Here is a 24,227-nt window from a genome sequence, read left to right as displayed (position 1 = left end):
ACTGGGGTTGCCTGCACCAATGACTGAGGTGAAGACCAGATATACATTTTGTATGGGCTAGAAAAGACATTCTGCTAATTACTACAGCACGATGTGATGATGCACATTTTTGATCTTGTACTTCTGTTTTGTTTGGGAGTGTAAAGTCATGAGAACTAGGAATTTCTGAGTTTCACTCCTGGACATGAAACAAACTCTATGTTCTTGGGCTAGTCACTAAAGCTTCTCTGATCCTCAGTTTATCAGTATTTAGAATATTACACACCTACCTCCAGATTCAGGAAAACACTTAAACATATGAAATCAGTGGGACTTAAATGCATTCCTGAAAAGGGATAGACTTGTTTTAAGTGCTTTCCTGCATCTGGGCTATGCTTACCTACTACGCGGGTGTTTTGGTGTTGTGAATTAGCTAATGTTTGCAAAACACTTTGAGGATTAAAAAATACTGAGTATCGTTACTGCTGTTGTTTGTTTCTATTGGACTCTATATCATGCCACTACTAATAAAGGATTTGCAGATCCCTAGAAAATAATGGAATATTTTCAAACTATTTTAGTTTGGTCCAGTGTAAAATGACATGCTCTCTCTTTCCCACAATCATGTTGTCCCTCTTTTTTTTCCTCTTTCATCATGTGGCATGTAATCTGTAAAAAGAAATCTCACAGAATATGAGGAAATGAGGACAAACCGAAGAGTTTGATTTAAAAAAATAAATTGAACGTGAAATAATAAATATAGACGTGGCTAACGTTTGTGGTCCACATTTACAAAAAAGATATACATGGAATATATTTATCTTTAGCAAGTTTTAATAGGCAGTTGCTGTATTCATTATTTTAACAGCTATTTCCCCTTGATTTTTTGTTTGAGTTCCCCAGTCCTCTTGTAGTCAGTTACACACATAAATGACTAACTTGATATCCTTTATCTTTTATTTTTATCATAATGACTTGATACCTTTATCAAACTAGTAATGTTATTTTAAAAGATAATTGTGTTGATGTAGACTTCTGTCATGCATTTTATATCGTACCACATGATGTTTTGACTAAAAAAAACCCCTAGAACAATAAAACATTAAAACGGTACACATTAAATGGATTAAAAATTGGCTAATGGACAAGTTGGTAATTGGAAGTGGGCTGAGTTTCTAGTGGGGTCCCACAGAGATGAGTTCTCGGCCCTATGTTGTTTAACACTTTCATCAATTACTTGGAACAAAACATAAAACCATTACTGATAGAAGTTGCACATAATATATAGACTGGAGGAACCAGAGCTGGCCCAAGCTACAGGCTGACTGGGCTACCGTCCGGGTTGCCCCATTGTAGTGGGCGCTGCCCGGGGCTGCCGGGCCAGCTGGGGTGGCACCACGCATGCTCCGTTGCGCCCGGGGGCGGGGCCACGCATGTGCTGGGTGTCCGGGGGTAGGGCCGCATATGCGTCGCACTCCTGGGGGCGGCACCGTGCACCCCGGGTGCACGAATGGCTCAGGCCAGCCCTGGAAGGAACAGAGCTGGGCATAAGCAAACTCGGGATTTTAATATGGTCAAATGTCACATATCCATGAAGAGACAAAGAACATAGGCCATACTTACAAGATGAGGGAGACTCTGTTCTGGGAGGCAATAATTCTGAAAAAGACTGGAGAGAAAGGGAGATGATGGATAATTAGCTGTACAGGCAGTCTCCGACTTACGAACAGGTTATGGCCAGGTGTTCGGAACGTAACTCAATTTGGTCATAAGTCGGAAATACCCTTAAATACACCACCCATGCTGTTCAAAAAACTTGACGTACATGGTTCTCAACTCAAAAATATTATAATGGGGTTAATGGGACGTTGGTCATAAGTATGGATGGTCGTAAGTCGGGGAGTGGCTTTATTTGGCGCTGGTGTGACCATGATGACAGTGTCCAGTTCTGGTGTCTACAGTTAAAGGTTGATAAATTGAAAACTTAGGCTCATATTCAAACTGATTTTACACCAACTCAGCTAAACCTGTGAAGGAACCATAGTTTTGAAAAGGCTTCAAAGGCCGCAACTCTTGCCATAACCATTGCTTATACAGTAAAAGTAGGGCTGGGAAACTTTTTGAGTCAGGGCCTGGTGACCCACAGAAAAATCAGTCTAGGGCTGGGAGCTGTGGGGAGGTGGTGGGAGGGGGTCTGTAGTGCCAGTACAGGCTCCCCAATGCTGAGGGCGGCTTTAACCTTGGGGGTCAGATCCAAGCAACCCAGGGGCCGCATCCAGCCCCAGGGTATTAGGTTCCCCATCCCTGCTGTAAAAGCTTTACTATCCAGAATTCTGGTGGAATAGGGGTACAGGTTAGTCAGATACCCTTAGTTATCTGGAATATGTCTACACTAGCCACCCTAGCTCAAACTAGGGTGGCTAATGTAGTCATTTGAACTTGCAAATGAAGCCCGGGATTTAAATATCCCGGGCTTTATTTGCATGTTCCTGGGCGCCGCCATTTTTAAATGCCCCGTAGTTCGAACTACCTGCCCGCGGCTACACGCAGCATGGGCTAGGTAGTTCGAATTAAAGCTCCTAATTGGAACTACCGTTCAAACTTCTACCGTTGGAAGAGGGATGCAATTACTTTCCTAATCGATTAGTCGACAGATTTTCTGTCGACTGGTCGATTAGTTGACAAAGGTAGGCAGTTCCTACGCTCAGTCTGCCCTGTGCCCGTTCACTGCATAACCTTCCCAGTTGCCGCTGAGTTGTATCCCGATTGAAAAGAAACATGTGGAGGAGGGACCAACTCAGCACCTTCCCGTGCTGGCTTCTCTCAGTTGTATAATGCGGCGGCAGCTGGGGGGATGCGACTAATCAGTAGTGCTAATCAATAAGCTCCTGCTTATCAGTTAGTCAAATAGACGCTAACATCCCTAATCTGGAAAAGGGGCTGAACAGATGGTTTATAGAGAACCCTTGCAATTCTTCTCTGTGTTCAGTTTTGCTGGGTTAGCACCCTGGCATTAGCAATTCTATTGCATTGATGTCCTTTCATGGTCTGTTCAGTTTGTGATGAATTTCATCTTTGAGTGCAAAATCCAGTAGCTTTTTGTTCTTCGCAAAAAGCATCTGGGCCCAGTAATGGTGCCAATAATAGTGTTCCATTTTTCAGCAATGTCATAAGTGGTGGTGTATCCCCCAAACCCCAGGGATGGCTAAATATTTTAAAATAAAATGTAATTCAAGAGAGTGAAGCAACAGGAAAAAGCAAATGTCCTACTTTAGCAGTCACCACAAAACCCACAATGCTCTGAGGATATCTAAGCATGTTAGACAAATATTTCAAACCTATCTCTATTTTGAATGAGTCATTTAAATTGTATGTCATTTCACTTATTTGTTCATTGACCTTAATTAGGTAAACTCTAACACATTGCAGCAAATGTTTGTTGTTGAGCAATTATCCTTTCAATAAGACTTCCCTTCCATCTGGCTGAAGGCTAATGGTGAATGTTATCAGCAGGAATGAAACCTCCATATACAAAGCCTAAATGAATAAAGAATGAGGTGTTCTCTGGGGAGAATAAGGAGCCACTGCCATTTAGTTTTAATACTTATCATGCTGGTTATTCAGGCACATTTACATTTGATTGGGAAGGGAGAGAGATTCTGTTTCTGAACATTTCTAAGTAAAATTCACACAAGAAGACAACATTAGGATTCAGCCATGTACATTCTGATTGGGAATAGTTCTTGAATATGCATAATGCCCTTACTCATTCTATGGGCCTGAATTTGAGCTGGTTTATGCTGGCATAAAGTCATAGCAACTCCAATGAAGTCATATGTACAATAGAGCCAATTCCACTGATGTCTGTTACATCAGAATAAAAATTGTGAGAGATCAGAATCTGAACCTATTTGATTGTACACAGGAAAAGATTTGCAGATTTCTTACATATCTTAAGCATTTAAACTAAAAATATGAAACAAAACCTGATAGAAGAAAGAGAGAGAGAGAGAGAGAGAGAAGTTAAGTTGATGGAATCTTCTGGAATTTGTTCTTCTGAGATCCTTCTGGAAACCAAAGGACCTTTTTTTTTCATTATTAGGTCTGTAGGGAATATGTGCTCTTTTTTTCATCTGACATTGGTAAGTTACTACTATGTAGGTTAAAGGCCCCTGATGCTAGTGAAAGAGACTCTCAGTCCAGGCATGGAAAATACTTCAATCTCCTGTATGCCAGCCAATGATGTACAAAGATAGTACAAAAAGTCAGTTGTCGAAAGGCTAGGTTCTGCTCTGTTACATTGGTATAAATAGGACTAACGCGGTTTAAGACCGTGAAGTTGCTTCTGTTTATGATGATGTATTGGGGCCCCCCCACTATAGAAAGGATGTGGACACATTGGAGAGGGTCCAGTGGAGGGCAACCAAAATGATTCGGGGGCTGGAGCACATGACCTATGAGGAGAGGCTGAGGGATTTGGGTTTATTTAGTCTGCAGAAGAGAAGACTGAGGGGGAATTTGATAGCAGACTTCAACTTCCTGAAGGGAGGTTCCAAAGTGGATGGGGAGAGGCTGTTCTCAGCAGTGATGGATGGCAGAACAAGGAGCAATGGTCTCAAGTTACAGTGGGGGTCTAGGTTGGATATTAGGAGAAACTCTTTCACTAGGAGGATAGTGAAGTACTGTAATGGGTTACCTAGGAAGGTGCTGGAATCTCCATCCCTAGAGGTTTTTAAGTCCCTGCTTGTCAAAGCCCTGACTGGGATGATTTAGTTAGGGTTGGTTCTGCTTTGGGCAGGGGGCTGGATTCGACCTCCTGAGGTTTCTTTCAGCCCTAAGATTCTATGATTCTATGTAATGGAGTGCAGAATCAGGCCATCTGTATTCAGAGACAATTCCCCTCTTTCATTGTATTTGCTGTTGGAAGAAGATGATACATATAATGTCATTATGTCTCTGCTGTTGTCAGCTGCCATACGTATGGAATGTTTTTAAAGCTGCCATCATGCAAAGATGACCTGATACAAGATTGTTAGACAGTCTGTTTGGAGCAAAATGCAGGACAATGTAGCACTTTAAAGACTAACAAGATGGTTTATTAGGTGATGAGCTTTTGGAGTCTAGGTTAACAAATCTTCAGAGTACTTTGTGAAGATAAACATAGGGCAGGTTGGCTGAAATTTTAACATGCATGACTCTGTGGTTTTGGCTTTTGAGTACTCAGCTTCTTTATGCGAGGGAGGTGGGAAAGAGTTTTATGATTTGACAGCTACAGGAGAAGATAGTTATTTTTGATGCATGGGGATAGTGTTAATGTTATTCCAGGAAATCTCCCTCTTCAAAAAAATCATTATCAGTGTTTTCTGATGTGTTGCTACAGCTTAGTACTGCTGAATTCTGGATGGAAGCTTCAAGTTTCCGTGTTCTATGAATATGATCAAATTGTTAAAATGCATGTTTAGAAAGTCCTTAATGAATTTCAGACTTGTATCATCCAGAGACAGGAAAAAAATAGAGAAGCTGCGTTTATTGCTAACCCAGGTATAAATGAAAAAGATAAAAGACAATTGATGGTATCTTGGTTGTAAATAACATATTCAATGGATATTCGTTAGCGATCATCTTACTTTCAGTTAGTGAAATAACTAATGATCCATGGCTAAGATGTCAGTAACCAGAACTAGGATGTAATAAGAAGGGATATATTTCCTAACTCTGCCATTATATCTGGGAGGTGTGGTTTTGAAGATGCATAGAAACTTCTTACCAAGAAAGATTTACAGTATTTTTAAACACTCAGTACAAATTAATAACAGTTAGGGGGCTGATTATGCCCTTAATGTGGTGGTGCCTCATAAGAGTTGTAGTTTGGCTGCCTCATGCTTCCATTCTCTTACACAGTCCATGGGCTACATCTTCTAAGGTGCACCTGGAACGTAAGTGACTAGTTGACTACCTGATAAGCCTAGGATTATCTGGTAGTCGAGTCGCTACTCGACTAGTTGCTCCCCCACCTGCTGCCTTTATACCAGGTTACATTACCCCCAAAAAAATTTTTAGTTTGATGTTTGGGGGTGAAACTTTTTTGGTTTTCAGATTTAAAAAAAAAAGAAAGCTTTTCAGTTTTTGGATGTTTGTGTGTGGGGATGTTTGATGAAAAGTCAAAATTGCCCTCAGAGAGCAGATACTTTTTTTATATAGATATAGATATAGATATAGATATAGATACACACACACACACACATGTTAAATTTAAACACCTAATCGACTAGTTGATGGAATTTCCATTGACTAGTTGATTAGTTGATAAGTGGGGAGCTGCAGTGGGGTTAGCTCCCGTCCATGAGGTAACATCACTAAAATATATGTGTACGAGAGGAGAATCTGGCTAATTTCAGTAGAGTTGCTCCTGATTGTGCATATGCATACACATACAGAGATTTATCTAAGGGCATGTCTACACCGCAAGACAAAAGTCAATATAAGATGCGCAACTTCAGCTCTAACAATTGCATAACTAAAGTCGAAATAGCTTAATTCAGCTTTTGGCACTGTGTACACAGCAGGAAGTCGAAGGAAGAATGCTCTTCCTTCGACTTCCCTTTCTCCTTGTGAAATGAGGAGTAGTCAGAGTAGGAAGTCCCCCCATCTCGAAATTATTTCAAAATAACGGCTTGCAGTGGAGACACAAACTTTGTTTCAAAATAACGCTGCTGTGTAGGCGTACCGTACCCTATGTTTGCAGAATGGGTACTTTGCAAGTATATATATTTTTTTGCAACAAATGATTGTTGCGACATTCAATTATAATTCAGCAATAACCCAAATTAGGATGGTATCTTAACTTCTGAAACAATGTATATTTTATATTCACATATAGTTCAGGAAGCTCTACTGCTGACAATCATTCTCTACAGTGGGTCAGTTTTCATATGTGGATGAGGCTAATCAAAAGAAATGTTTTAAAATATTTTTGTGTGACACTAGCACATTTTCTGATCATTGCTCCAGTTCCACTCTGCACAAGTAAGATTCCATTTCACCTTCCTGCATAAGGACTGCAGGATCCGGTCTTTGACAGCAAACTGTTGGTGGTTTTCTATCTCATTTGGGTGGTTTTTTCTTATATTCTTTTATTTTTGCCATTCATGCATACCTGCACTACACCTTCATCCATAGCACAGTATGAAACTATATTGAGACAGCTTCAAACAACTCGTGACGTTTACTTATTGACACTTCATTCAAACATTTTGCTAACATGAAAAGAGTCTGCTGCTGTGTCGATGTATAGCCAGTCCCCGAGTTACGAATGGTCGACTTACGACCGTTCGCAGTTACGACCAAAACTGTCGTAAATGGCGGACCCCAAGTTACGAATGCAATCTGCGCTTACGAACAGCGTGGTCGCATGTAAGTCTATGGGGTCCGACTTATGAACATACTGAATTACGACCCATTGCTTGGTCCATAACCGGTTCGTAAGTCGGAGACAGGTTGTATTTGGTATGGCAGATCTGGCCCACAGCAAATTATTAGTAGCAGAATAGCTGATGAATTTTGTTGTCATTTTTAGGAGGAAAAATATAAGTGAAGGGCGGCCAGAACTAGTACCTCTAGTTCCTTTGATATGAAGATCTCAAAACATGTTAATTAAAAAAATAAAACCTCATGACAGTCTTTGAAATAGTTAAATAAATCCAATTCTCCTCTCCAAAGATAGTCACAGTTCCCACCAGTGCTTTGCTAAACTGGTGTGTGTGTGTGTGTGTGTGTGTGTGTGTGTGTGTGTGTGTGTGTGTGTGTGTTTAATTTCTTTCTCCTTGATTATATACATTGTTCATGTGGGAGATTCCCACGCACAAGCAGGACTGGCCTTACCATGAGGCGAACTAAGGCAGCCGCCTCAGGTGCCAGACTGGGGGGGCGGAGGGGGAACACCACTAGGACCCAGAGTGTAGAAAATTGAGTCTGCTGCTGGTGCATATGTATTCTATCTGCAGTACCACAAGAGGAGTAGAACAGGAAGAAGGCAAAATTGAGACCTTTCAAAGTTTTGGCTCAAGTAAGGAGGCATGGGGGTATCATTTGAACTCTCTGCCTCAGGTGCCAAAATGTTGTGGGCCGGTCCTGCACATGAGCCATTCTTTTTAGGTGTCAGTAGAGGAGGTTTTGAAACAAATTTATAAATTAAGCGTTAATAAGTCGCCAGGATCAGATGGTATTCACCCAAAAGTTCTGAAAAAACAAAAAATATGAAATTGCAAAACTACTAACTGTGATATGTAACCTATTGCTTTAGTCGGCCTTTGTATAGGATGACTGGGGGATAGGTAATGTAACATCAATTTTAAAAAAACGGCTCCATAGGCAGTCCTGGCAATCACAGGGCAGTATGTCTGATTTCAATACCAAGCAAGCTGAGTGAAACTAGAGTAAAAGAACAGATTTTTCAGACACACACATAAACACAATCTGTAGGGAAAGAATCAACATGGCTTTTGTGAAGGGAAATTGTGCCTCACCAATCTGTAGAATTCTTTGAGGAGATCAACAAGTATGCGAACAAGGGTGATCAAGGGGGTATAGTATATTTGTCCTTTCAGAATGACTTTGACAAGGTCCCTCACCAAAGGCTTTTAAGCAAAGCAAGCAGGCCTAGGATAAAAGGGCAGGGCTAAATGGTCAGTTTTCACAGTGCTCAGGGGCAAATAGTGGGGTCCACAAAGATCTGTATTGGAATCAGTGCTGTTCAACATATTCATAAATGATCTGGGGAAAGGGCTAAACAGTGAGGGGGGACAGCGTTCTCAGATGATACACAATTATTCAAGATAGCTAAGTTGAAAGCTGACTGAAGCGTTATAAAGAGATCTCATAAAACAGAGGGGCTGGGCAAGAAAACAAAAGATGAAGTTCAGTGTTGATAAATGAACAGAAATGCACATGGGAAAACACAATCCTAACTATATATAAAATGAGGGGGTCTAAATTAGCCGTTCCCGCTCAAAAAAGAGCTCTTGGAATCATTGTGGATAGTTCTCTGAAAATAGGTGCAGCGGCAGTCAGAAAAGCTAACAGAATATTAGGAAATGGACAGATAATAAAACAGAAAATATCATAATGCCGCTATATAAATTATGATACTCCCACAACTGGAATTCTGTGTGCAGCTCTAAATTGTCCCATCTCATAAAAGATATAAGTGGAGAAAGGCAACAAAAATGAGCAAGGGTATGAAACCACTTCCAAATGAGAAGACAGAAAAGGTCTGTGACTCTTCAGCTTAGACAAGAGACCCCTAATGGGGGAATATGATAGAGATCTAAAAAAATAGTACAGAGAAAGTTAATATGGAAGTGTTATTTAACCCTCCACATAACACAGGAACCAGGGCTCACCCACAGAAAGTAATAGATAAGATATTAAGCTAGATGGGCCATTCATCTGACCCATTATGCCATTTTTAGCATCTGGGATTTTAAAGGCGTGGCCCATGCCATATTTATCATGATAAATATCTATAGTAATTTTTTTGTTAGGTAGCAATTTAAGGCCCCTCCCGTTCCGCAAATATTTTCCCACATGCTTCACTTTTAGTTCATGAGTAGTCCCATTAAAATCAGTGGAATTACTCATGTACTTAAATGTAAGCATGTGTATTGGTGTTTTCAGGCTCAGGATCTAGGTCGTAGGCTATATCTTGCGATCTGCTTGTAAACACATCTACCCTTTTGGGATTTTTGCATCTAATGTCCATGGATAGATTTTCAAATGTATCCAGATCTTTTTCTTAAATTATGGTCCATTTTCACCATCTTTTGGTGTAAAAGTGAAATTATATGTGCCAGATCTAGTGATAGCAGAATAAAGAATATAGAAGAAATAGATTATTCTGAAAATATGAATAAGGCCTAACTTGAACATGGTTTTCTTTCTCATTTTTCATCAGAAAATAAACTAGAAATCTCATTAATGCTCTGGTCCTGCAAATACTAATGGCATGCTGGTACAAGAATCTTTTGCCAGGTATGCATGTCTGTACAGGAAACATATAATTGTATTGGTAACAAGTTAAAATAGTGACAGTTTCAGCGATTCCATGAGACAAAAGTGGGAACTGAGAATAACAGATCTAGCAGCATCGTTGGGTAGAAACTTATGGCTATTTTCTCTCTCTCTTTTAAATGTATTTAACAGTGAATGGTGGATACAGCCATTGTAATTTGATCCCCGAGAAGAAAAACATGATGGACATGGAGATGACAAATAGCTCAGTGCCTGTTTGTAGACAGAGTCTGCTCATCCACACAGGAAATCCACTCACCCGAGACCGCCCGTTATCTCGTGAGAGACTGCTACATGTCAGTCAGCTGAATGTAACACACTCAGATACCAGGTACTGTTCCTGTTTTTGTTGCTTTATATACCTATCCCTTTTGAAGCCCTTCCTTGCTATCAGCTTTTTCTCCTAGGAGCTCTACCTCTCAGGATTTGGACTTGGGTTCTGCCCTCACTGGGACTGGTTGGGTGGCCTGGTGTGATGCCAGGTTTGGATGAGCTCTTTGGCATTTGCCTCATCTCATCATTCCTTCCGGGCAACCATTTAATCTCCCCTTGCAACCAACTCATTCCATTACCCATTAGCGTCTCTCATTGATGGTTCCTTACTGCTAGGCCTGACGTATGTCCTTTCCATGTAAATGCACATCTACTGCTCCATCATCCTACCATGAGGTAATCATGTTAAAGGCAAGAGCACCCTTTGCTTTTGGAGTTTAAATCTGCTTTGTGTGTATTGATCACCTAATGAAATGAACGACAGAGTTGGTCCTCTTCCTCACCCATGATGCTTCCAAGTTCCAGCCAGGGAACAAATGATTATAGAGTCATGCCACCATTAAACCTCCAAGAAGTGTGTGCCACTTTCATTTCTACAGTGTTTTCTTTAACAGACTGAGCTAAAATGTTCCCACATAGAGGATCATATCCTTGGTATTTGCTTTTAAGGTTATAACGTAAAAATCTAGGTTCTGGTTTTGATATATGAACAATTTTTAGATTCTGTTCAAAGCAGATTTGTAGTTAAACATTTGCTATAAATTAATTATACGAAAATGTAGAACTCTATTATTTTTGGTGTGTTGTTGTTACAAATTTAACATTACCAGATTTTAAACAAATACCCTAAACAGACATCCATTGTGAATAGAAGCCTGCTATGAATTAAAATCTGTCCATCTATTTTAATTACAATACTTTTTGGCAAAGCTCATGGGATGGAATGATCTTGACCTTTTTAAAGAGATGCAGAAATAAAAAACTCAATAAAGTTGAAGCCTTTATCTTAAATGTTTGGAATAATTGGTGCTTTCTGCCTGGAACCATCAAACCCAAATTTCCATAGACCGAGCAAGAGGAAATGTTGACTCTTAGTCATGGAAATCTGGCTGGTTTTGATTTTATTATACACATATATGCATTGTTTCCTCTTTTTCTTTTACCAGTAGAATAACAATATCTGGATTTTCAGAAATAAAATGCACATCAGTGTGATAAGCAGGTAAAGAGAACTTTCAGGATAAAAAAGCAGATCGTTTTCATACTAAATAGCAAACATATTCTGCTGTTGGTATTAAAACTTTTATGCTTCTGCTGTATGTGACTCAGCCCTTTTATGGCTCAGTGGATTGCTTGCAATTATCATGCTGTTTTTATTCTGTCACTGAGGACAATTATGAAACAAAGATATTTAGGACAGGAGCAAACAAAAGGAGAAAGAGAGGACCCTACTTAGATCTTCTTGAAGCTTTTTGTAAAATCCATAATGAGGAAATGACAGATACCTGTATACTAGGGATCACAGTATCACACTCAGAAATATGAACTGCTTCCATCTCTGTCTGAGGGAAGATTCCCAGAACAACATAGGATTGTATGCAACAGAATACGAGAGGGCTGCTATTACAAGAAAAAGCAGCAGGTGATTGAGGTAATTTTCTTGTTTTACAACATGTTCTAAAATCAGCAGGTTTCACAGTTTCCTAAGTAACAGTTTGGAAATGTTTGCAGAGCATCTTGAGGTACATTATGGTTGCTTGTCATTCCTTCACGGGCTGTTTGTGTATATGGCCTGTCATTCATCTTGTTCTCTGTATGTCCACCGTGTTTCCACAGTTTTGATCTGCAGCATAGTGTTCATGTCCTGTGAGCATTGCAAACATACAGTAACTAATCTTAGCACAGTGAATGCATCTGTCTTTCCTAACAGACATGCCGTATGGAATCAAAGTTATTTCGTGTGCAAAGACAGACAGCATTTGTTGTTATTACTATTCATTATTTATACAGTGCTATAGCTGTGGTTCTTTACAGTCACATACAAGAAAACGACGTCCTTACCTAAGGTGGACTGGCCTGGCGGGACACTGGGAATTTCCTGGTCAGCCATCCTCCGAAGGGCTGGCTGGAGGCTGCTGGAGGAAGAGGGGGATTGTGACGGGGTGCCACAGCCCTGCACTTTAAATTCCCCGGCGCCACGCGCCGGCCATGTATGGGCCACGGTGGGGGCGAGGGAATGCATGCGCAGTGTGCTCAAACTCCGCACAACAGGTGAGAGGGGAGATGCCCGGGCGTAGCGTGACGTCACGGCCCGGGCCTTTAAAAGCACTCAGTCCAGAGTTGCACCGCGTGGCCCAGTTTGAGGCCCAGCACGTGGTCTGGAGCCCAGGAAGCAGCTGGGGCCCGATCACAGACTCCAGCCCCACAAACTGGAAGGCAGAAGGTAAGTGGGGAGGAGGGGAAATACGAGGAAGGGGTGGGAGAGGAAGGGGCTTGTGCTGAGGGGAAGGAGGAAGGTCAGGAGAAGAAAGGGAAAGGCACCAAGGGACAGGGTGCAGGAGAGAAATGCCAGGGGGCCAAGTGGAGACAATGAGAAAAAGGGTAGGAGGGGAGGTGTCAGTGGGAGGGGAGATGGGGTGATACTGGGAGAGGAGAGGGTAAGGGAATTGGGGGCTGGAGGGGAAGGTGCTGGGATAAGGCTTGAAAGAAGGGGTGGGCATGAGGAAGGTGGGGATGGAGCAAGTCGTGTGAGGGCACAGGGGCATGAGGGGAACAGGCAGCAGAGAGTGATGAGGGGGTGGGCATCAGGGAAAAAGAGGGCAAAGTGGACGGGCAGTGAGGGAAGTGGGAGGCACCAGGAGGGTGCAGGGGTAAAGGAAAGTGCAGGTGCCAGGGGATCCTGGTGGTGAAGCAGAAGGGCAGACACCTGCAGAGGAGGTACCAGCACTAGAGGAGAGAGGCAGGACAGGTGTGTAGAGGAAGGTGTTAGGAGAGGAGATGAGGAGGGGTAGCTCACATGATCAGAGTGGGGCTACTAGAGGAGTGGGCACAGGGGGGAGAGAAGGGCTGGTGGAGGGGAACAGGTCTCAGAAGGGCTGAGGGCAGTGAGAAGGGCAGGAGTCCGAGTCAGGACAGCAGAGGAGGGTGAAGATTTGGGGGGCAGCAGGCACCAGGGGAGCTGATGGAGCATGGGGAGGAGACATGACAGCAAAGGGAAAAGGTAAAGGTTTGTAAGATATGTATTAATAACTTAGGTGCCACAGTGGCACATCCAAACAAGCCACATGAACTCAGTACTGATGCACAACACAAAACTCTTAGGCTATGTCTACACAGGTGGCTTCTTGTGTAACAACGGCTGTTCTTGTGCAAGAATCTGCAGAGCACCCACACTGCCCACCAAGTCTTGTGCAAGAAGATTAACAGTACGGCGTGGTAAGAGAGGGATTCTTGCGCAAGAGCTATGCTCTTTTCTAACAGGTGTAAGCTCACTTGCGCAGCAGCTCTTGCGCAAGAGGGCAGTGTGGACACATGGCAGGGGTTTCTTGCACAAGAAAGCCCTATGGCTAAAATGGCCATCAGAGTTTTCTTGCGCAAGAGAGCATCCACACCGCCATGGATGCTCTTACACAAAAAAAAATCTCGCCTATGGCGGTGTGGACTCTCTCTTGCGCAAGACTTCTTGCACAAGAACCATTGTGCAAGATGTTCTTACGCAAGAAGCTGCCAGTGTAGACATAGCCTCTGAGGGAACACTTCCCACAGCTTCTCCGCCCCCGAGTTAATGTCACACACATTGGTAAATACAATTGCAGGATAGTTGCATGAGGGGGGTTTGGTGGGGGCCAAATTAATCCCTATTGGTAAGAGGATGGTGGGAAAAGTCCTTAGAGAGGTCACATGACATCTTTTACTTCTGGTGATGTGTCCATATTGCCCTGAGAGTGTTACCTCCAGAGGCCTGGCTAATGGGGGTCAGGGGCGTGGTTAACAGGGACCAGGGGTGTGGCTAATGGGGGTCAAAGAGTAAATTTTAAAAAAATTCTTTGATGTGAAAAAGTGGGCCGCTCTCAACCCATTTCCCAGGCCTATTTTGATTGCCAGTACGCCACTGTCCTTACCCTCAAGAGTTAAAAATTTAACAGCCCAAACTGCATAATGCCGAGTGCTCTTGATTTTACTGTAGTCAATGGGAATTGAGGGTGCTCTGTGTCTTTTGGGACTGAGCCCTTATTGGACAACGCCTGAACAAAAGAGGGTGGGAATGGATATAACAAAGCATACCATGGACAGCACTGATTGTACTTTGCACTGGTTGTTCCGACCAGCTCTGATGTCCAATGCATAAATAAGGGGAAATGCAAATTTCAGTGAGGATTCAGGGTTAATCTTTGAATGACTAGTGTACAACCACAAAGAAAACCCAAACAAACAAACAGCACCTCCACCATGAGCTCAAAATCCTGCCAGAAATTCAGTGTTACAACTGGCTTCTGCTGTTTTTTCTCAGCACTGAAATTCATTATCCCCATCCATTCCCCCCATGTTGTTTTCTCTCAGGAACAGTATTCCAGTGATGACTGCATTAATCCATGGATAATACCCCCGTTCTCTTCCATCCCAAGCTCAGTTAATAGCTTTTAAGTTATGCAACATAATTTCCACTACATCGCATTTGTAAATGAGATGCGTGTGTTATACTGGAAAAGTTTTTAATACCCTCACCACAGTTGGCCTCTGTGTACAGCGAATGTTGGCCATTTGTCAGATAATCCATTATCAGGCATGGAAAACTCTTCCCACATTGTGGGGTTTCTTTTCTCTGTAGAAAACAGGGAAGGCAGCAGAGCAGCCAAAAAGTAAGTTGTGTTGCAAAGGGCCCCTTGTTATATAGCAGGGCAATATCCTCCAGCTCTTTAAAACTGTCAGTAGTCACAAAAGACTTGCTTACAAGGGAAATTAAAGGCATGTACGTTTGTTTAGCCAAAATCTTTCAGATTATTTACTGTGGTGCTATTTTACTCTGAGGCTGTTTTTAAATTAAAACACTTCTGGCCTAGTGCTACTGTCCTTGCTCTCTGGCTCCAATTACTGTATGGAAGTCTCTTTAGAAATATGACTTCACTTGCACCCACAGGACAGTAACACACTGTACAAAGGCTTTGCTTCCTTGGACAGTGCGCTGTAACAGCCCGTGCAACTAGGTTATTGCTTAGAGTGAACATAGAAAAATGAATCCAAACCCATACATGTCCTGCTGGGAAGGTCCAGAAGAGTTCTTCTTCCTCCTCCAAAATGCACCATAACCCCTAATACTTACTGCCTATCCCTCTTATCAAACCCACCAGTTCTGCCCCTGCTTCTGTTCCCCGGACATTGGAACAACAATATTGTACTCATTTTACTATCCCTTCATCCTCCCACCCTCATTTATTTGTTACATTCATGTTTGCCTCAGGTCATAGTCCTTAGACTGTGAGATCTCTGGGGCAAGGACTGTCTTAATCTGTGAGTACCATGCCTACCACAATGGGACTCCCATCTTTGACTTCTCTATCACCACGTCATTATGCTATAAATGATAAATAATGACATCAGAAGAAGCCACCTAAAAAACTGATCTCCAGGAATCCTGTCCCTCCCTTGTGTGCTCACTGGAATGGAATCAGTTCTGCTCCAGTTTGGGCCCCGGAATGGCTCCAGAGGCATAGGCCGAGTCTGTCCAACAAGGGTGATGATAAAACTCTATAGTAATTGCAGAAAATGTACTTTAATGCAACTTCAAGGTTGGGGGGAAAAATCAGGAAATGACAATCATGCAATTTCCTACAGCAATGTTCACTATATCATAGGGGTATAATGTATGTCACGTGGTGCATATATCTAGAAAGCGATCATTCTTATGAAGAATTCTGGTATGCAAATCTGCACTGGTAGCCAAATGTTAATATTTGCATAAGCAGGGCCTTTGTAACAAATAGTTGTATGGATAAGTAGTATGAATTCACACTTTCTTAATTGAAGTCATTCATCCCAGTGCTTTCTTTTATTTCTTTTTAGAAATCACATTCTTCTTTACTCTTTATGCATTTCCTACTCCATGTGATACAATTGTATCACAGAAATGACAGCCCTAATTCTGAGTAAGGCTGAGGTCTGGAAACTCCTGTTGATTTTACTGGAAGGTTTGGGAGATAAGTGCCTCTCAGGATCAGTGCCTGTGTGCTGCAGGACCAATTCTATGCGTTCTGTGCACTGCTTCCATTATTAAGGTCACAAAAGGAAACTATCACAAATGCACTGGAAAGATATAAAGCAAGATTAAAACCACAGGAATCCAGTGGCACCTTAAAGACGAACAAATTTATTAGGGCATGAGCTTTTGTGAGATAGAGCTCACTCCCTCAGATGGTTTAAGCAAAAGAAAGATAGGGATACTGAGATGGGAGTGTAACATCAGTGCTAATTGAATCAGGATGGATGTGGCTCACCTCCAGGAGTGATGAAAAGGTGAGTGTACCCGAACGGGAGATTAACTATAATAATAAGAGAGCTATTCCATGTCTCTATTCAGATCCAGTCTGGTGGTGTCAAATTTGCATATGAATTCCAGCTCAATAGATTGATGTTGCAGTCTGTATTTGAAGTTATTTTGTCTGAGGGTGGCAATTTGCAAGTCAGTAACTGTATGTCCAAGGAGGTTAAAGTACTTCCCCATTGTTTTTTGTATGTTCTTGATGTCTATTTTGTGTCCATTTATTCCATTTATTCTGTTGAGTAACGACAGTCCAGTTTGTCCAATGTATATGGCAGTTTGTCCAATGTACTGTATATGGAAGAGGGGTTTCCTTGTGATTTGACCTAATTTCCACTTTTTTTTTGTTACTCTTAAACTAGCATTGTCTCTAACCAGGCTATCTAATCTATCTATCTAATTTATCAATCAATCAATCACACACACCCAAACACATGTAGGGACAAAGTTAGGACAGCCAAGTCACAAAATAAGACTAGCTTGGGACATAAAAGGTAACAAGAAAACATTTTAGAAATACGTTAGAGCAAAATGAAGAGCAAGGACAGAAAAGAAAGACAGTAACAAAAAATGCAGCAATAGCCAAAGCCAAAAAGATGAGAATAGAGGACTAACATAGTGAATAAATGGGATAGGATCTGAGGCTGCAAGAGGGAAAGAACAAGTTAATTATTCAGACAAGTTAGATGTCTTCAAGTTGGCAGGTCCTGATGAAATACATCCTTAAGGAACTGGCTGCAGAGATCCCAGAGGCCTGAAGAAGGGTAAATATAGTACATATTTATAAAAAAGAGGACTAAGGACAACCCAGGGAATTATTCACTAGTCAGCTTATTTTTTTCCTAGAAAGGTAAAAGTGCAAATAATGACAATTGGTCTGTCAGTTCCCAGAAGATAAGAAGGTGACAGTCAACATCGATTTGTCACAAGCAGATCTTGTCAAATCAACGTAACATTCTTCTTTGACAAGGTAATAAGCCTTGTGGATGGGAGGAAGCAGTGATGTGATATATTTCAACGTTTTAGTAAATCTTTTGGTACTGTTGCACATGACCTCATAAGCAACCTAGGAAAATATTGTCTAGACAAACTTAGTGTAAGGTGGATGTACAATTATTTGGAAGCCATAGTCAAGAGTAGTTCATCAGTGGTTCAAAATGAAGGTGGAAAGGGCATAGTGAGTGGGATCCGATAAGGATCTGATCTGGATCCAATTCTGCTCAATATCTATATAAATTACTAGGATAATAGCATACAGAGAATACTTCAGTTTTATGGATGATACCAACCTGGGAGAGGTTGCAAGCACTTTGAAGGACAGATGTAGAATTCAAAATGAGCTTACCAAACTGGAGACATGGTCTGACATATTCAATAACGACAAATGCAACGTGCTACACTTAAGAAGCAATAATCAGTTGCACAAATGCAAAATGGTAAATGACTGCATAGGAAGGAGAACTACAGAAAAGAATTTGAAGTTATAAAATGCATCACAAACTAAATAGAAATCAACAGTGTTTGATGAAACAATACTGTTTAAAAAAAAAAGCAAACATAATTCTGGGACGTATTAGCAGAAATGCTGTAAACAAGGCACAAGAAGTAATTCTTCTGTTCCACTCAGTGCTGATCAGGCCTGACAGGAATACTGTGTCCAGTTTTGGGCACCACCCTTTTGGAAAGATGGGAACAAATTTGAGAAAGTCCAGAGGAGAGCAACAAAAAATGATTAAAAGTCTAGAAAACATGACTTATGAGAGAAGACTGAAAAATAATGGGTTTGTTTAGTCTGGAAAAAAGAAAACTGAGTGGGTGACATAATAGTGTTCAAGTACATAAAAGGTTGATATAAAGAAGATGGTGATAAAATGTTCTCCTTAATCACTGAGGACAGCACAAGAACAAATAAGCTTAAATTGTAGCACGAAAGATTTAGGGTGAACATAAAGAAAAAGCTTCTATCTGAAAGGATAGTTAACCACTGGAAATATTTATGGCATCTCTGTCACTGGAGGTTTTTAAGGACAGGTGAGACAAACACCTATCAGGGATGATCTAGATAACATTTATTCCTGCCTCAGTATAGGGGACTGGACTAGATAACCTATTGAGAGCTTTTCTAGTCCTACATTTCTATGCTGCTAAGATACCCGCTGTAATTCCACAGCTGGCGCTCTTAAAGAATAGGGATTTTACATAAAAATGTGTCTTCAGTATTTCAAGCTGAAAAAATGATTTTATTCGCTTTTTATAATGTCAGATTTAGGGCCGCAGAAGAATTTTTGGGGGGCAGATAGCAAAATCTGAAAGTAAGCTCTCCACACCCCAGCCTTCCAAAACAGGTTGCAGCACCACTCCCTGAAATTTGGCCTGGCTACTCTTCCATCATGGTTTGAGGGGATACCTGGCAAAACCTGAGTGGCACTGTGATTATGTGCATCAGCTCACAGCAGCACCATCCAGTTTGGGGCTGGTCAAACAGGGATCCTGGGGTAAACTGCCCCTTTTGAATGTGTCAGCCCCTCTCCCCAATCCAGGCAGACCTAATAAGATGTATTCTAATTTTGAGGCCTAATATAAAATGGATTAAATAATAGGAAACATGGTGATTGGTGTGGTGTACTATAAAACATTTCTCATAATGAGTCTGAGATGGTGGTGAGCGACAGGTGAGCTATGCAGCCCATCCAAATGAAGGCAAACAAAGCATTATTACATCTCCATCATTTAGTTTGCCTATGTCACATCGTTTACAGACAGGTGAGTTTAAACATGGTGTAGAAATGTTGAAAATTTATTAGGACTGTGCTTTTAAATCTTGACAGCTTGAAAACTAGAATTACCATGAGAGCAACACTACAAAGCTAGAAGAAGAGTAATGATAATGAACACATTATGGAAACTAATGAACATTTTAAACGTAGTATAGCCGGTCCCCGAGTTATGAACGCATCCATTTACGACCGTTCGTATTTACGACCAACCTCCTATACAGCTGGAACCCGAGTTATGAACAAAATCCGCAATTAAAAACAGCGGGGCCGTACGTCAGTGAATGCAATCCGACTTACGAACACATTGAGTTACGACCAAGTGCTTGGAATGTAACTCGTTCGTAAGTCGGGGACTGGCTGTAATGTCACAGTGTAAGAGCTGAGTGCCAGATCTCAGTGGAAAGTAGGGAACTCTAGTTCTCCAGCACTGATGGTTCAAAAGGTACTGGATTGTAAACCTGTCATAGGTAAAAAAACTGAATATTGTCAGTCCAGAGCCTCAGTGCATTTTGTAATCTTTCTGACAAATCTCTCCTTGTTGTAGGTAAGAAATGTTTTTGCAGGATTTTTTTTTTTTAATTCATTGCTGTTGGAAAGCTGCCAATAGTAGAAATAGGAAAAACTTAAAAAACAACAAATAGTTTGGTAGCATTTTAAAGACTAAAACACGTAGATGGTATCATGGGCTTTCGTGGGCAAAACTCACTACTTCAGATGAGTATAAGTTCCTTCCCTTATTTATTCTTGGATTTGGACTTATTATACTCTGGTCATCTGAAGAAGTGGGTTTTGCGCACAAAAGCTCATGATAGCATCGACATGTTTTGTTAGTCTTTAAGGTGCTATTACACTTTTTTTAAAAAATTTTCCTGTTACAGACTAACTCAGCTACCCCTCTGAAGCTTTTGAACAATAGTAGAAATGTTAGAATTGTCCCAGCAAAAATGGATTACTGAGTAGAAGGCTGGTGAAGTAGTCAAGTTCTATGATTTACCCCGTAAATATTACTATTACATATGTGGCAAGTACATGCATGTTTGACTCATTATCAGTAGCTATCTCATTATCTGGCTATACATGCTGCATATACATGCATTGCTTGCTCTTCCATATTTTTTCCAATGTTGTCTTAAATGTGGTTTCCTTAAAAACTTGCAAAATAGCCATAGTTACATCAGTGTTTGCAGCATTACCCATGATCCTCTGTGTTGTGAAATTAATCCATTTGGAGAGGGCCAGTACAAGGCCCATAAACTACACAAGCTGTTGGAATGTCTAGGGAACAGCAGCTAGGAAATTACACAGACATAGCTATATTAGCTATGATCAGAGTTTACTATAAGCTGTGCACTCAGGTGAGTTTCAGATGTTGCCCAGTCAATTAGCAGAGCGGTCACAGCTAGTTTTTGTGTTTCCTCTGGTGGTTCACATTCACATGTGCTTCGGTGCACATAGAAAAAATTATTCTGCATGTGGAGGGAAAAGATTACAGGGAACATTGGCTATGATGAGAGAAAACTTTGTGCATTAGAGCATAAGCCAACCACCGATTGCCTGTAAGAAAATATTACAAAAAACTTCCCCTATAAGCAGGTTATTTTAAAATGGGTTGTTACAGAGTTTTTTAGAGCCTTCTTCCTGAGCCAATTTGAAATTGCCTGGTGCTAGAGCAGGACTAAATGAATCATGGATCTGATGTGATATGCCAGTTCTTATGTTCCTTAAACCCTATTTAGTTAACTAAGACATGGGTTCCTAGCTTTGGGGTTTGGCATTCTTGCAAGACCTTACTGAGAGACAAGGAGTCAGTGTGACTCTATCCTTCCCAAATTATCAAATGGCAGAAGAGGGCTTGGCTAGATCCTAGCTATATAAAAACAGGGTGCCATAGTAAGGAAAAGGTTGAGAATCACTAATCGAAGGTAGCTATCAATTTTTAAAATTGGTGAGTATTGTACATTGTAATTGTGACCAGCAGTTCCAGTTACCACATTACATTAACCCCTCTCCCCCATTTTAGCTGATCAAAATTTTTCTTCAAAGAAATGCCTTGAAAGTTGAAATAGTGTCAATTTTGCAATGGTGAATACCTCTAAAGAGTGTGAACAAAATCAATGCCACAACTGCGAGTTGTGCAAGAACTCCAAAACTCTTTCCCTATTTGTTCTGACCAAAATGCTTGTGTTCCAAAAGCTCAAAAAATTGCTAAAGCCTTAAACATCACAATTTTTGCTATTTTTTGTCCAGCCTGTACACTGAATCTGTGATTGAGGATTGCCAGTAGTGCCTGGTGGAGAGGGTGGATAAAAGGGGAGAGTGTGTCTGTATAATATGCTGCCCAGTGTGTAAAATTAACCCCATGTAAAATGATGCTACCTTTACAAGGGCCACAAAGGAAAGCTTACAGAACTTTTGAAGTTAATTGTTGAAAGAGACAGATAATGTGCAGCAGGGAATGAATGTTTTCATTCTCAAGAACATCATAAATGTTGCTTCTTGTACACAAATCATAAATTCTACCGCAGTTGGTGATATTTAATGAAACTGTATTACAGGTCTCCCAGGTTTCAAGACCATGTCGATTCTTCCACTTCGTGCATGAATGGAAGTCACCCAGCTCAGCACATTAAGCAAGAGTGCCCAGGTGATTATAAGGTTCTTTCAGAGGTATCGGCACATAGAAGGACTACAGAAGGAATGGAGCTGCGAGCCTCTGCTAGTCTGCATCCTGAAATAGACCTTATGAATAATAGCTTTGCAAATTCACTTTCATCGTACTTGTTTAATAATGAACATAGCTCCTCCCTGGCTTCATTGTCATTTGGCAGCCCTCAGCATTCAGCCAGGCTACAAGCAGGCAACCTGAAGAAGAGATGCATCTCTGTTATGCCATCTTCAGCGGACGGAATCGATATTACAGCTATTATCCGTACATCGCAGACGTCACTGGTCACCTGCGTGAATGGGCTGCGGACTAGTTCGGCTGGCATTTCTGCTCACCCTGTAGAGATTAGCCACCACAGTGCTCAGAAATCTTCTCGTGCCCAGTCTTGCGCTCAGCCTGGGAACCCTTGCAGTCTTCCCTCTCCTTCGGCATGCCTTGTGCCTATTTCCACTGAATGTGACAGAGGTGACTGCGATCCACTACAAATGCAGCAAATAGAGGAAAATGCAAGTCTTAACCTTATGATGAATGGTACTAACCTGCCTCAGCAAGACACCTCACATAGCAACCGGAAGGTGAGTTTCTTAAAACAAGAACCGATCGATGATTATTCCTCTAACATAGATCTCTTTCGGCATCATCAGGGGCTGCCACCGCCTTATCATTTACACCAGCAGCTAAGCCAGACTCAAGGGACATTGCCTCATTTACACGTCCCCATGTCTCCAAAGTCCCTTCAGCCCAGTGAAGGAGATGAGCAAGGGATCAGCAATGGCAAACAGGTCTGTCGGTGGATTGACTGCAATGCCACTTATGACCAACAAGATGAACTGGTCAGACATCTAGAAAAAACACACATTGACCAGAGGAAGGGAGAAGACTTTACCTGCTTCTGGGCAGGCTGTGTCCGTCGACATAAGCCCTTCAATGCTCGTTACAAACTGCTGATTCATATGAGGGTTCATTCTGGAGAAAAACCGAACAAGTGTATGGTAAGTCTGGAATCTGTTTGAACAGAAACATAACTACTCTGCTCACTCATTTGCTCGCTTTCTTCAGTATTATTCAAATATAATTATTGTACTTTCCTGTAGCTTGGTTGTTCTAAGGAGAACTGGGGAAATAACTTAATTTTGAAGGAAAAGTTTGAGTAATAAATATTATAGCTCTTGGAAAAGAGATTCAGTTCCCTTATATGAAAGCTTAACTTTTAATACAATGGTTTATTTTTTTTAATATTCATTAAAGCATTAATAAAATGATGATCAAAGCAAGCAACAGTCATTTAATGTAAAACAAGGGTCACTGAGCCTCGGGTGACATTTTTAATAAAGAAACATAAAACAAATCTAATTAAATTCTTTTCATTCCTCCATCTGAACAATAACCCATGGAGTTAAAATTGGGAAAATAAAAGAATCATATTAAGGATTTAAAATGGTTAAAAAAAATCAGAATATCTTAATGAGATTTTCTAAGGATGTTAGGGGCTTGGTGTTTTGGGTTTTGTTTTTTGAACTTGCAAAATAGAGTGTTCTAAAAAATAAATACAACCCTTTGTTCTCCTCTGATCAAGCTTTTGTAAACAACATCAGCATTCCAAAACCAGGATCTTGAGAACAGCACTGTCTGTTCATCTGCACACTATGACGATAATGTGGCCAAATTAAAATAAAAGTTAATGACTTCCATAGAGCATTCCACATGCGATAATATGAGACCTTGAATAGACTAGATAAAACAAAGCAAATTTGACATGAGCTTCCAAACTGAGCTATGAGATTTTTCAAAGCTTCTTTGTGTACTGTTGTTTTTTAAAAAAGCAACAAATAAAAGCAAAGGAATAATTGCACCTGCAGGTGATGATACCCAGTTGACACAGTTTGCCCTCATTATTGTATTGGTAGCAAAATCTTCTACTGAAAAACAC

General features: G+C 41.0%; 1 protein-coding gene across 10 annotated transcripts in view; it reads left to right on the top strand.

Moving 5' to 3' along the window:
• GLIS1 (GLIS family zinc finger 1) overlaps window positions 1–24,227 on the top strand; it is a 285,705-nt gene that overhangs the window by 118,817 nt on the left and 142,661 nt on the right. For all 10 annotated transcript variants that reach the window (XM_075936007.1, XM_075936010.1, XM_075936008.1 and 7 more), the window contains 2 exons: window positions 10,180–10,378; window positions 22,188–23,289. In XM_075936007.1, coding sequence (XP_075792122.1) covers window positions 10,180–10,378; window positions 22,188–23,289 — 1,301 coding nt within the window. The remainder of the gene's footprint in view (window positions 1–10,179; window positions 10,379–22,187; window positions 23,290–24,227) is intronic.

The sequence above is a fragment of the Pelodiscus sinensis genome, chromosome 9 (assembly GCF_049634645.1).
Source record: "Pelodiscus sinensis isolate JC-2024 chromosome 9, ASM4963464v1, whole genome shotgun sequence".
Taxonomy (NCBI): domain Eukaryota; kingdom Metazoa; phylum Chordata; order Testudines; family Trionychidae; genus Pelodiscus; species Pelodiscus sinensis.
Note: the sequence above shows the minus strand (reverse complement) of the source record. Positions and strands in the feature narration are given on the sequence as shown.